The sequence below is a fragment of the Notamacropus eugenii genome, chromosome 2 (assembly GCF_028372415.1).
Source record: "Notamacropus eugenii isolate mMacEug1 chromosome 2, mMacEug1.pri_v2, whole genome shotgun sequence".
Classification (NCBI taxonomy): Eukaryota; Metazoa; Chordata; class Mammalia; order Diprotodontia; family Macropodidae; genus Notamacropus; species Notamacropus eugenii.
In genome coordinates, this window is record NC_092873.1 from 162,411,594 (window position 1) to 162,427,310 (window position 15,717).

The 15,717-nt window shown below is 35.9% G+C and overlaps 1 protein-coding gene across 6 annotated transcripts in view; it reads right to left on the reverse strand.

Annotated features, from left to right (window-relative positions):
- Positions 1–15,717, reverse strand: part of RNGTT (RNA guanylyltransferase and 5'-phosphatase) — a 386,087-nt gene that overhangs the window by 163,308 nt on the left and 207,062 nt on the right. For all 6 annotated transcript variants that reach the window (XR_011974408.1, XM_072642803.1, XM_072642804.1 and 3 more), the window contains one exon: positions 70–170. Coding sequence is in view for 5 of the 6 variants with exons in the window: in XM_072642803.1 (XP_072498904.1) it covers positions 70–170 (101 nt within the window). In the remaining variant the exon portion in view is untranslated. The remainder of the gene's footprint in view (positions 1–69; positions 171–15,717) is intronic.

Consider the following 15,717-nt stretch of genomic DNA (forward strand, 5'->3'; position numbering starts at 1 on the left):
AGATGATGACTGGTAGACTGACAAAAGCTAATTAAAGACATATGAAAACAGAGAAGAGAATGTACTTACCCTTCTCCTCCCATTCTTGTTATTTTTAGGCGAAAATCTACAGAATTCAGACTGGGAGGTTTCCATTTCAAAATATCATCACATCGACCAGGTTTGTATTTCTAAAGTAAATTTTTAAAAATCAATGGTTATAATTGGATTAAGTAATTTGAGGTGATGAAATCAACTCAAAAGTACCTAGCAACTATTTTCAAATACCTAGAAAAATATTGCTACAATTTCTTCCCTTGATACTGTTTATCATAGTTCTCAATCAACAAAGAATCTAGACTTACTCTGCAACCAAAACGACTTCTAATAATTTTCTATCTCAAACTCAGTCTCAAATCATTGGTATTACCACTTTGGCAGAGGTCAATTAAGAATTAGAACTATTTGTCTTATATAACCATTCACACTGTTGTCTAAAAAAGCTAGAATAGCAAACTGCAAGATGCAGGAATGAAAGAAAGGAATCAGAAAAATCTGTCAGATAATCTGTAAGTAGAGTTTGTTACTAACCTCTGGACCACTGTTGTTAGATATCTGACTCCAAAATGACTCCTTTAATCTGCTTCTATTTCAGTTAATGGCATCACTATTCGACCAAACTTAAAACTCTGAAACCATCTTCTAAATTTCCCTTTGCTTGCCCATGAATTCAACCAGATCCCAAGAGTTACTGCTTCTCTTTCATCTGTTTCTCACATGTGCTCCTGACTATTCACTTCCAATGCAATTATCCTAGATTCTGTCCTCATTTTTACCTGCCTGAATAACTCAAATTACTCCTATAGTCAGACTTTTTTTCAAACAAGAAAACCATTCTGGTAATGTAATTTTCATGATCAAAAATATATGAGGAAAAACTACTGCCTATAGGATAAAGCACAATCTCCTCAATATGGCATTCTAGGCCCTTTATAGAGTTGGGTCTCACCTTTTTTGTCTTTTTTTCCTCTAACTACGAACTCTCCACCTCAATAAGACTTGTCTTTCCAATGTCCTTTGTATTGCTGAATACTTAAACATGAAATCTATGAACAAGGTCATCCTCCCTAACAATGGCAATCTGAGTAGCTCGTGGAAATTATGGCATAGTATGTAGCAAAGGCTGCAGAATAACAGGATATAAAATTGGAATGCAGTAGAAAGCTTTATTTCATCATGGTCAGGTCTTATAGAATGAGAAGACAATACTATAGGCTTTATACTTAAATACTTTGGTATCACAGGATCATGAATTTAAAGCTAGAAGCGACCCTCTTTAGAGGCCATCTAGCTCAACTTAAAAATACAAAATACAGACGAGGAAATAGTGAATGGAAGTGACTTCTTCAAGGTCACACACATACATACTAAGGAGCAAAACTGGGTTTTCTGACTTCACTTCCACTACTCTCCACTCAAGAGTTAGATTTGTGGACAGTCCTCCAATGAGTTAGGACTAGAATCCTTAGTGTGTATCTGACTTATGGAAGAAATCTAGTAGAGTATGAAGAATTTCAGCATTAGTTAGTTTCCAAATATTTCCTATGGGTTGAATTATGATCTATTGTATATATCCCCAAAGTCATCTCACTTTTAAGATCTAAGATATATACACACTATACACAGATATATACACAATATGCATGTACATACATCTCTTCACATCATATATATGTGTCTGTCAGTCAATAATTGATTAATAATAAATTTATTTAGCACTTCCTATGTGCCAGGCACCGTGTTAAGCACTGGAAATAAAAGAAATATAAAAGACAGCCCCTGTTCTGAAGGAGTTTACAATCTAATGAGGGAAGAACACATGGAAAATCTATGTAAAAAGGAACTATATCTAGGATTGAAAATAACTAAGGAGATGGGGAACTAGAATTAAGGAGGATCAGGAAAGGTGTGGCATGGAAAGTCGTATTTTAGGTGGTTCTTAAAGGAAGTTAGGAAAGGCAGAGATGAAAAGAGCATTTCAGACATGGGAGACAGCTAGTGAAAATGCCTAAGGATGAACTATTTTATGAGAGGAACAGCAAGGATGCTAGTGTCAACCAGTCAATAAGCATTTATTAAACGTTTCTATGTTACAGACATTTTGCTAAGCACTGGGGATACAAAGAAAGACAAAAAACAATATCTGACCTTGAGAAGCTCACAATCTAATGGGGGAAACAACCTATAGCTAGGTACAAACAAGTTATATGGGTATATTTCATGTATGTATATGTATGTATGTATATGGTATCTTGTTCATCCAACCTTCTTATATTTGCCAGTGCTTCTTCCTTATAAGGCCTCAAATACTTTATATAGAACAGACGCTATAACCTTTCAAAGTTAGACACTTGTATAAATCCAACCTATCCCTCAACACTAAGCACAGAATCATCAAATGTTTGGAGAATGAATGGATCATTTAGATGTGTTGATTTTATTTTCCAAAACCAAAATAAAGGTATACTGATTTTTTGCATGGGTTCAATAAATCAGAATAATTTCCTGAGCTGTTATAATCAAATTATTTTGGGAGGATATATTATTTTTCTTGATGATTATATTTAAAAAACATAATAGATTTGGAATGTTGTCTCTTTTACTATGTTACAAAGCTGAAAGAGTAATTTAATAAATGTTTGCCTTGGCAATATTCTGCCTAGAATTTAAATTTTCAATCTTATGAATAGAAACAATTAGTTAAAGTGTTATTGTAATATCTTTTAAAGAATACATTTTCTACTGAGGGAAATTAAAACAAAATGCCTAAACTATTAATATTCTAATACATAACATGCAGGTATAAGTCCACAAACTACACATGTGAACTAAATTTCTTTTGACATTTTTTTCAAATACAGATTAGAATGAATGACAATTTCTAAATGGGTACCATATTTCCTTTGATGTCTTATATGTCCTTATATTCCTTATACGTCCTCTTAATTTCCCAAATATATGCCCAATTTTGAGCAGTAAACAATGTCCGAGTATGTGGAGAGGCATGAATGCTTACACATTTAATTTTCCCATTTGGGCATCTAATTACTGAAACAGTGGATCTTAACTCCTATAGGCTTGTTAAGAATAGTTTTGTTTTTTAAATGTGAACTGTGTTTAACTAGAACCTGCTTGCTGAAAGGTCTTTATTTATTTATCTTTCCTTTGCCCATCAAAGGTTCTGATTTAAAAGGGGTTGCTATTGTTGATACCTATTGAAGCCTATCCAGTAATAAATTTTGATTCTGGTGTTATTACCTGCCAACACAGTATCACTATATAAGTCATTCCCAGGATGCCATTTCAAAAAAATCAGTGAGTAAAGAAGGAAGAAGTTGAGAAGCAGAACATAAGAAAATGTTTATCAAAAACACCTTCAATATTATTTGCAATTGTTCATTTTTATATCTTCAGTTGAATGTTAGGAACAAAATATGCGTGTTTCCATCCTTGGCATTATCTTTACCATTCGTTAAATAGTGAAGCAGGATAGAGTTTTTCATATATTTCACAATAATCACCTGATCATATTATACTGTTATTTCCTCTGACATTTCTAATGTTTAATCAAAACAATTTTTAAATGCTTATTTGAAGTCACTTCACAATGAAATCATGGTAATTCTTCTTAAAAACTCAGAAAATTTGGGAAAAATTTTCTAAATAATGTGGCCCTAAACTTTGAAAATTATGACTATCCAAAGAACCACCAAATAAATACCATTATTCAAATTAATATAAAAGGCAGATTAAATGTCAATAAGACATATTAATAAGACTTCACCCTGCTAAAACTAAAAATTTTAATCTACCATTTAATTCTATCATATATTTATTCATTCATACATTTATTCACTTAATCATGATGCATTCAAACATTAAGCATGTGTACTAGGTATTAAACAATTTCATTAACTCAGTTATATTCTTAGTGTTTTAATGTTGATACAGCACTTTCTTCACAATAACCCTGTAAAGTAGGTAGCATATACATATTATTTCTATCTTACAAATGAGGAAAGGCTGAGATTTTAAGTTATTCATTCACTGAGAATGTAATCCAAGATTCACTCAAGTTTCCTGCTTCTATCTAGGCTCAGTATTTTTTCCACTAGATAAGATGGTCCTTATACACCAGGAGTTCACATTTATAGGATACTTTGTAATGGAAAGGGCTTTTTTTATTCGGAGATAGTCAGTGTATTATAATCTCCATTTAGAGACGGTGAAGTAGAGACTAAGAGATTGTGATCTATTCACAGTGTCAGTTTCAGTGACAGAACCAGGATTTACATTTCTACGGTCTCTCTGGGCAACTAGCATTTCTTTTTCTGCCCCAAACACAAATATATATGGTACTTCAAGAAAAAAATGAACTTCAAGGAGGTCAATAACAAGGATTTTCATTGAGAAACATTAAAATAATTACAATATTGAATTAACCATGTTTTTTTTTAACCTATGCTAAAGATACTGCTACCTAGGCATGTGCATGATGGAACGCCTGGATTTATGAAGAAACAGAAGGCAAATTAAAAATTTGCCTTTAAGAGGTTTATTTTGCTTCTTTTTATTAGTTAATATTTGAACATGGCACAGTGGACTCATAGTTAGAGAAACTAATAAGTCTAAATACTACACCTATGTGACCTTGAATTATTAGTCTTGAATTATGAGTCTGTTTTCTCATCTATAAAACAAAAGAGTTGGACTAGATGATCACTTTATCATGCATTTATAACTACAATCCATATCTCTTAACAACTAAACTACATCTAAAGAATGAATTTATATCAATATTATCATAAAAAGTTATTTAACAATTAACATAAAGCAATCTTCTAAACAAGAATGGAAATGTATTTTCCACCTTATTTCTACGAAGTAAGATTATATCTGTGACAAATAATGAAAAAGCAGAAATTCAAAGATGCTTCACTATCACCATAAAGAAATGCAATTTTATATAAAAAAAAAAATGCTGATACATATGACTTTGTCTTTCATTTACCAAAAAAGTATAATAAAGTCACCAACATGAAATCAATTATATAGATCTGTTGCAGAGTAAAGTTGCTTAAAAGTGTATGGAATGCTTATTATGCTCATGGTTTTAGCGTGATAAAAAAAAATACTCTTCTGGCATTTTTATGGGCTCATCATACAAAAAGTGTCAATATGGGGCACACAGTTTGCACTGTCAATACACTTTCTCTTCTATACTTGTTTATACACTATTTTCTACTAGAGAAATATCCATTTCAGGCCCACTACCTATACTATTATCCCTAAATGAATACATTTACTATCAAGAAGCACAGATTAAGTGCATGACATCAGTACTAATGGAAAAACAACCCAAGGCATAATCTTTTTTAATTAGAAAGTTCATTAACAACCTTCCCCTTCTGATCTCTATCTTCTTCTGTTGTTGATATTGAGTTAACAGCGTGAGAAGTGAGGGAGGGGGAGAAGAATATCATTCTTTTTTTAAAAAAAAAATTTAATTTCTTTATTTTCAGTTTTCAACATTCACTTCCTAAGTTTTTAATTTTCTCCTCCTCCCTCTCCAAGACAGCATGCAATCAGATAAGGGATATACATATACATTCCTATTAAATACATTTTTCACATTACTCATTTAGCATAGAAGAATTATACTGAACGGGAAAAACCAGGAGAAAGAAAACATAACAAAATAAAACAGAAAAGAGTCTGCTTTACTCTACAATCTAACTCCATAGTTCTTATGGCATAAGAAATGATGAGATAAATAGTTTCAAAAGAAACTGAGAAGACTCTAATGAACTGATGCAGAGCAAAGTGATCAGAACTAGGAGAAAAATTTAACCATTAGTAACAACTTTGAAAACATTTAAAACTCTGATCAACATAAAGATAAACTATGAGTTCAAGGAAATGAAGATGAAACATGTCACTAACCTCTTGAAAAGTGGTGAACTTAAAAAGCAGAATGAGACGTATTTTTTCAGATACGGTCAATGTGTTAATTTAGCTAAAAAAAGAAAGCTTTATTCTTTTTTATTTGCTCAAGAAAGGAAAGGAGGGAGTTAGAAGATGGATGGATGGATGAATAAATTCCGTAAAAAGAAAAAGGCTTCACGATTTGAAATTTACTTAACCCCTTTTTTTAAGAGGGCAATGACGGTATTATTGTCAAATTCATACTAGAACAGCAGAACCTCATTTCCTTTACCTCACTGAAGTAGAAACCATGGCTTATCTACTGGGTTGTTGATACAAACCGTGAGAGGCAAAATGTGCCTTCCAAAAGTACTTTATGTTGTAGCAAACAGCTTTTTAAAAATCATAATGTTTTTGTTTTACTCCAGACTTCTGAAGAAATGGTAGAACTGTGTTCTACAAGTTTCTGGCTGGCCATTATATACTAACAAAAAGGTCTCACAAATGCCTTTACTATATTTCTGCACGAAGCTGGTCATTTAAAAAAGAAAATTAGAACACAGCAAATTTTAAAAATCTAATTATTTTCATTGATAAATATTAACCTTTGTGAAATTTCTACATTTCTAGATAGTGGAGGCATAATTGCTTAAAAAGTGGCCTAAGGAAAAAATAATGATCAATTCCTGAATTATATTAAATTCATATATCAAAGAAGCTAAAAGTAATTTTTTTCAAAATTCTTTACAACTAGAGTACAAGCTACTGTTAAGTATCAATAAAATAAAGTATTTTCATGAAAGGCAATACACAGCAAGACAGAGAGTTGCCATCAAAGTCAGGCAAACTTGGATTCAGTTTCTACTGATAGTGACTGTGTTACCTTGGGCAAGTCACTCAAATTTTCAATGCTCTAGGCACCTCTACAAAACTGTGGGAGAGAAGATGACCATCTGCACTGAAAGGAGTTTGCTCCCCTGTGAGTTCCATGTAACAAGGAAATTACAGGACCCCTTATTCTATTTTCTATGCATAAACATCTCATTTTCATGGATTTCATTACATTTAATAATATGAAAGTGCCTTAAATATTTTTCTATGGAAATACATTGACTTAATTCATTAACCTTCAAAAACGTAGCATTAACCTTTAAAGTTACATATACAAGAATGCAAATTATTGCTTAATGTCCAGCATATAACAGATATGTGATACTCTATGCTAGTGTAAACTCCTGGAAGGCTAAGGCCAGAAGTGATCCAGATTCTGGACTGTCAAAATTCACAGAAGTAAATGAATTAGAAAAGATCAATTTTATAGTTACCCCTTCCTCACTGCAACTTACCCCATCGCAGTTTTGATATACTGCATAAGAAATTAAATAGGAATTTTGGGGGAGTTTTGCAGAAGGGGCAGATAACACACAAAGGTCAGCAGACAACAACAGAAAAAGTTTATAAACTCAGAAATAGATAAAATATACATTTAGTACCTATAAAATATCAACATATTTTATTTTTTAATACTATAAACACCTCATAAAAGAAAAAGAAGAAAAATTTCACATTACATCTCTGGTATGAAGGGAGGGTCAAAAAATTTTACATGAATTTTCCAGATTGTAGGGTTGCCATGTCCCTAAATCCTCATGTATGTGGAAGGGATAATTGTACTTAGCTGATCACTAATATGCAATATATGAGTCAGGTGGCTTCACTAAGTTTTGGTTTGGCATATTTTAAATTCTAAAATATTTTAAACTGTTTCAAAATATGTTAATGCATTCTGCCAGTGAACAACATAAAGAGTGTGATAAATTAGAAGAATAACAAATGTAGGAGCAATAACAAGACAATTAGGATTAGTTGCTAAGTTGATTTTCCCCTTACTAGTTATTAAATAGCCCAGAGCAGTATCATACATCTGGAGTTTGGTGTCTATAAAGAAACTGTCATTCACCAACCACGAAACCTTGGACAAGTCACATAAACTTCATGAACCTCCATTTCCTCATCTATAAAATGAGAGAATACAATAATGCCCTGCTTATTTCATGAAGTTATGAGGAACTAACAAAGGTAAAAGAATATTATAAACTGGAGAAGAGTGGTGTCAAATTCACGTGGAAATGGTCTCAATCAGCAGCATATTGATTTAGAAAACCATCAATTAGTATGATCTGTTTTACTTTATTTTGTTTATTTTGTTAAAACATTCCCCAATTATATTTTAATCAGGTTTCAGGCACATTCTGGAATGTCGTACCCCAGCGGCTAGCCATAAATTGGACATTTCTGCTCAAGAGTATGATTAAAATGAAAATTGATAATTTGGGTATTTAATGAACACTTTTGCTTCACATGGTCCTGCATGCTTTCACCCTAAGAACCTATTTAAGACAAACCAAGAAAAAGATACACAATATAGAATAACCATCCCACATCTGACCTGAGGGTCATTCCTTGAGAATCATGACCTCTTCCTCAGAACAATTAACTAACAACTCTCCTTAAATGAAGAAAATAAACCTTATTTGGATCTTATATATAATTTGAAAAGTACTTTCTCATAAGGATATTACAAACTATGTAAATCTGCTCTTTTGTGTTTTGCTAGTATTGTGGGGTGGGTCAATATCTACTACTATAGGGAAAATCCCTCTAACATCAACTATAACTTACCTTATAGTTTTAGAACACTGTCTGGAGTGCCACAAGGCTAAATCCCTTGGCCAAGGGTCACGCAATCAGGATATATCAGAGTTAGTATTTGAACCCAGGTTTTATTAACTACAAAACTAACTTTCTATTCACTATGCTAAGCTTCCTCTGATACAGCAAGTACCATTACTCTCATTTTACAAGAAAGGGGAAGGGAACACATATTTATTAAGCACCTACTCTGTGCCAGAAATTGCACTTAACACTTTACAAATATTGCTTCATTTAATACTCACAACAACCTAGTGATGTAGTTCTTATCATGACGCTCATTTTACAGTTGAGGAAACTGAGACAGACAGCTGTTAAGTGATTAGCCCAGGGTCATACATCTATCAAGTGTCTGAGAGTAAATTTGAACTCAGTTCTTTCTGATTCCAAGTCCAAAATTCTATCCACTATGTCATCTAACTGTCTTCTATTGAGGAAAATTGAAGCTCAGTGAGACTGAATCACTTGTCAATGGTCACAAAAGACAACGAGCACTGAAAAAATGAGACCAGGTCTTCATCAATTCCTAGCCAACTGTCTGACTACAGGACTCTTCAAATTTAAATAGGTGACAGGCAGATGTGAAATCCATCAGTGTCTTTCTTCCAAATTTTTTTCACCTTAGTACTAATTGCCAGAGCTAGTATTGAAAACCCAGTCACCTCTGGTGCTGCTGGGGTCCGATTATACTACTGTGTGGACTCTTCTACTCCTTTCATGAATTAATTATTTCATCATAAAGCAATATTCCCTCTTTTAATCCTTAGCACTTAATTTTTATGAAACAAATTTAAAATTTTTTTGTCTGTGACCACTTCCTTCCTTAGACAAAATTAAGTTTCTTGTTTTTGTTTTTAGTCTAACTCAAAACTAAATTTGAATGCAAGTAAACTGTGACTATACTTTTAGAATGAATTTCTTTAAAGCTAAGGCTGTGATAAGAACCCTGATAGAGAATAGGGTTCCTTCCTTTGGAAGTGCAGTCAGTTGTGTTTTAAGTCAACATGTACATTCCTAAAAATCACTGTGTTATGCAAAATTATGCAATAAGAACCACAGGGCTTATGGGAAAAATGGCACTGGAGGTTAGTTACAACACTCAAAAAGTTTGTCAGTGATAAATTTTAAAAGATAGGAACCTTGTAAAAGTGATGGTACAGTTTTATACATGTTAAATTGTTAAGAAATACATAAATACTACAACAGTGGTAATGTCCTCAGCCTTGGGCTGACTGCTCAGTCCTGGAAAGGGAAGACAGTGTACAGGTAGAGATTAGCCCTCCTCCACCTGTATGGAGCTCCTACTGTGTTAGAAGACAGACAAAAAATAGGGTACTTTATCTTGACAAAAGTCTTAAGATCAAAGTGGGCATCTGACTACACTGTCCTGTGAGAGGCACAGGTGGAATCACAATATTCCTGGAATGGGAGACATACGTGGTGAAACTTCTTCTATGAGGTACTCCAAAGGATCATTACTACCCCCATCTCCATGGTGCCATATTCAAATGCATGGAGACAGCATGCTCTGGGGCATTTCCTGGTCAGGTTGTGGTGGTAAAGTTCAAAGGAACTGGGTCACAGTCATATTGAGTGAGGAAGGAAGTACTGAAGATCTCCCTGTCTTCCCTTCTCTTCCATGTTTGCTCCTTTAGGCTTCCACTTCTCACTCTTCCTATAGGCCTTTATCAAATGCTGGTGGGGCTCCTTCAAACTCATCTGTAGACATCAACCCTCCCCAAGGCAAGCTCCACTACCATGGTGCAATAGAACATGAAAAACAAATGCAAAATTTGTGTTATGTTCAAACTGTTCACTAATATATCAATATAGTTGGAAGTAATTGCATTTTCTTTTTTTTTTTTATAATTAAATTTATTTATTTAACTTTTAACATTCATTTTCACAAAATTTTGGGTTACAAATTTTCTCCCCTTTTATCCCCTCCCCCCCCAAACACCAAGCATTCTAATTGCCCCTACGACCAATCTGCTCTCTCTTCTATCATCCCTCTCTGCCCTTGTCTCCATCTTCTCTTTTGTCCTGTAGGGGCAGATAGCTTTCTATACCCCTTTACCTGTATTTCTTATTTCCTAGTGGCAAGAACATTACTCGACAGTTGATCCTAACACTTTGAGTTCCAACTTCTCTTCCTCCCTCCCTCCCCACCCCTTCCCTTTAGAAGGCAAGCAATTCAATATAGGCCAGATCTGTGTAGTTTTGCAAATGACTTCCATAATAGTTGTGTTGTATAGGACTAACTATATTTCCCTCCATCCTATCCTGTCCCCCATTACTTCTATTCTCTTTTGATCCTATCCCTCCCCATGAGTGTCGACCTCAAATTGCACTCTCCTCCTCATGCCCTCCCTTCTATCATCCCCCCCACCCTGCTTGTCCCCTTATCCCCCACTTTCTTGTATTGTAAGATAGGTTTTCCTAACAAAATGAGTGTGCATTTTATTCTTTCCTTTAGTGGAATGTGATGAGAGTAGACGTCATGTTTTTCTCTCACCTCCCCTCTTTATCCCTCCACTAATGAGTCTTTTGATTGCCTCTTTTATGAGAGATAATTTGCCCCATTCAATTTCTCCCTTTCTCCTCCCAATATATTTCTCTCTCACTGCTTGATTTCATTTTTTTTTTTAAGATATGATCCCATCCTATTCAATTCACTCTGTGCACTATGTCTCTATGTATGTGAGCGTGTGTGCATGTGTAATCCCACCCACTACCCAGATACTGAAATGTTTCAAGAGTTACAAATATTGTCTTTCCATGTAGGAATGTAAACAGTTCAGCTTTAGTAAGTCCCTTATGACTTCACTTTGCTGTTCACCTTTTCATGGTTCTCTTCATTCTTGTGTTTGAAAGTCAAATTTTCTTTTCAGCTCTGGTCTTTTCATCAAGAATACTTGAAAATCCTCTATTTCATTGAAAGACCATTTTTTCCCCTGAAGTATTATACTCAGTTTTGCTGGGTAGGTGATTCTTGGTTTTAGTCCTAGTTCCTTTGACTTCTGGAATATCCTATTCCATGCCCTTCGATCCCTTAATGTAGAGGCTGCTAGATCTTGTGTTATCCTGATTGTATTTCCACAATACTTGAATTGTTTCTTTCTAGCTGCCTGCAGTATTTTCTCCTTGACCTGGGAACTCTGGAATTTGGCCACAATGTTCCTAGGAGTTTCTCTTTTTGGATCTCTTTCAGGCGGTGTTCTGTGGATTCCTTGAATATTTATTTTGCCCTCTGGTTCTAGAATCTCAGGGTAGTTTTCCTTGATAATTTCATGAAAGATGATGTCTAGGCTATTCTTTTGATCATGGCTTTCAGGTAGTCCCATAATTTTTAAATTGTCTCTCCTGGATCTATTTTCCAGGTCTGTTGTTTTTCCAATGAGATATTTCACATTATCTTCCATTTTTCCATTCTTCTCTCTTTGTTCTGTGATTTCTTGGTTTTGCATAAAGTCATTAGCCTCCATCTGTGCCATTCTAATTTTGAAAGAACTATTTTCTTCAGTGATCTTTTGAATCTCCTTTTCCATTTGGCTAATTCTGCTTTTGAAAGCATTCTTCTCCTCATTGGCTTTTTGAACCTCTTTTGCCAATTGAGTTAGGCTAGTTTTCAAGGTGTTAATTTCTTCAACATTTTTTTGGGTCTCCCTCAGCAGGGAGCTGATCTGCTGTTCATGCTTTGACTTCATGTCTCTCATTTCTCTTCCCAGCTTTTCCTCCACCTCTCTAACTTGATTTTCAAAATTCTTTTTGAGCTCTTCCATGGCCTGAGCCCATTGGGTGGGCTGGGACACAGAAGCCTTGATTTCTGTGTCTTTGCCTGATGGTAAGCATTGTTCTTCCTCATCAGAAAGGAAGGGAGGAAATGCCTGTTCGCCAAGAAAGTAACCTTCTATAGTCTTATTTCTTTTCCCTTTTCTGGGCATTTTCCCAGCCAGTGACTTGACCTCTGAATATTCTCCTCACACCCACCTCACCTCCTGATCTTCCCAGCCAGCGTTTGGGGTCTGAGATTCAAATGCTGCTTCCAGCCTCAGGGCTTTTGGCGGGGGCAGGGCTGCTATTCAGTATGAGATTATGTTCTGGTGCTGAGGTCGGGGCAGGGCCACCTCTCAGGCTCAGTTCCCTCAGGGGGTTTATGCACAGACCTTCCACAATGGATTCAGGCTCCCGCCCGCTTGGGGAGCCCCTGTCTGCAGCCGCCTCTCAGCTTCTACCTCCTGGGGGGGCCTGAATTATGGGGGCACCCCACTCTCCTCTCCACCCGCCAAAGAGACTCTCTCACCCACCCCTGTCACCTGTGGGTGGAGGGACTTGTGCGGCCACTGGAGATCCCGTCCCTGAAGCCTGCTCGGATCTGTTTCTCTCGGTGCCGCAGCCGTGGCCGCAGCAGGTCTGGGCTGGGCTTTGCGTCTGCAGCGCAACGGACCTTTTGCGAGAGGTTTGCAGATCCCTCTGTGGGTGGAGGGACCCGCGTGGCCGCTGGAGATCCTGTCTGTGAAGCCTGCTCGGATCTTTTCCTCTCAGTGCCGTGGCCACTGCAGGGCTGCCCTCAGCTCCCAGTCCCGGCGCCCAGTCCGCAGCGCGAAGGACCCCCAGCGAGAGGTTTGCAGGTCTCTCTGGAACAGAAATCTCCCTCGCTCCAATGTTCCGTGGCCTCTGGGTGCGGAATTCGCCGTGAGTTACTTCCCTGTAGCCATTCTATGGGTTGTGGGTTCAGAGCTATGTGTATGTGCGTCTTTCTACTCCGCCATCTTGGCTCCTAGTAATTGCATTTTCAAAACAGTCATTACTGCAGAAGTGACTGCACTAAGAATAAAATGGTAGTGAAATGTAATAGATAATATCTAAAGGTTCCTTTCTATCCTCTTAACAACTTGAGGAAGGGCAGACAGAAAAATGTTCAAGGATTAACCTGATCAACTATGCTGACTCTTCAATAATACATCTGACTATTTCTAGATGTTTCACCTAGAACATATTAAAATGCATAAAGCTATGTGACGTGAAAGTAAACACTAACACATATGCTATTTATACCTAAAGAATCAGATTTGACACCTGCAAAATAATTATTAAACAATGCTGCTGATGAATATTTTTTTGCTGATTACAATCAACCACCCTAGGCTTTGATAGGTGAGCTTTCATCTTACCTTGAAGTCAACTAAGTCTCTATCTTCCTTCCCAGACACCACAGTTCTTCCCAGGCCCTGGTTTTCTAACTCTTCTGGAAGAGTCTTCTTCCTCCACTAAAATATATACTCCTCGAGAGAAGAGATTATCTAATTTGCTTTCTCAACTTCCCCATTGCTTACCATTTTGTTAGGTACAAAGTAATTCTTGATGAATATGTTATCTATTACACACACACACACACACACACACACACACACACACACACACAATATCTCTAGATCTATGAATATACATGAAACTCTATATCCAATTCTGAACAACCCTGGAAACAAGTTGGATACAAATTTTGGTCATATCCAGAGAAGGAAATTGAGATCTGAAAAACAACTAATGAATGTAAAATTTACCTAAAGAAGTTAATTTTCTTTTTTAATTAATTATAGTTTTCAATTTTCTACAATCACTTGCATATATCTTAGATTCTTTCCCTCTCCCTCTGCCACCTTCCTCCTTCCCTCCCCAAGATGGCATGCAATCTTATATAGGTTCTACACATACATTCTTATTAAATACATTTTCACCTTAGTCATGTTACATAGAAGAACTAAAATAAATAGGAAAAACCATCAATACAAAACATAACACAAAGAAAATTGTCTGCTTCATTCTGCGATCCAATTCCATAGTTCTTTCTCTGGATATGGAAGGCATTTTGTCTCAAGAGTCCATTGGGAATTTTTTTAGGTCTCTGTATTGCTGTGAAGGGCTAAGTCTACCAGAAAAATTTCTTGCATACAGTGGTTGTTGCTGTGTGCAAAGTTCTCCTGGTTCTGCTCCTTTCACTCAGCATCAGTTCATATAGGTCCTTCCAGGCCTCTCTGAAGTATTCCTGTACATCATTTCTTATAGCACAATAGTATTCCATTACATTCATATACCACAACTTGTTCAGCCATTCCCCCATTAATGGGCATCCCCTTGATTTCCAGCTCTTGGCCACCACAAAGAGAGTTGCTGTAAATACTTTTGTACATGTAGGATCCTTTCCCATTTTTATGATCTCTTTGGGATACAGTCCTAGAAGTGATATTGCTGGGTCAAAGGGTATACACAATTTTATAGCCCTTTGGGCATAGTTCCAAATTACTTTCCAGAATGGCTGGATCAGCTCACAGCTCTACCAACAATGAATTAATGTTCCAACTCTCCCACATCTTCTCCAGTCTTTATCATCATTCTGTTTGTCATATTAGCTGATCTGATAGGTGTGATGTGGTACCTCAGAGTTGTTTTGATTTGCATCTTTCTATTCAAGTAATTTAGAGCAATTTTTCTTATGACCATAGATGCTTTTAATTTCTTCCTCTGAAAACTTCCTGTTCATATCCTTTGACCTTTCATCAATTGGGGAATGACCTGTATTCTTGTACATTTGACTCAGCTCTCTATATATTTTAGAAATGAGGTCTTTATCACTGACACTAGTTGCAAAAATTCTTTCCCAGTTTTCTGCTTCTCTACTAATCTTGGTTGCATTGTGTTTGTGCAAAAATGCAATTTAATGTAATCAAAATTATCCATTTTGCACTTCATTATATTCTCTATCTCTTGTTTAGTCAAAAATTTCTCCATTCTCCATAAATCTTACAAATACACTATTCCTTGCTCCACTAATTTGTTTTTAGTATCAGTCTTTATACTAGATCATGTATCCATTTGGACTTTATTCTTGTGTACGGTGTCAGGCATTGGTCTTTGCCCAGTTTCTGCCACACTGTTATCTAGTTTTCCCAGCAATTTTTGTTGAACAGTGAGTTCTTATCCCAGGAGCTGGGCCCTTGGGTTTATCATACAGTAGACTGCTATATTTATCAACTACTGTGT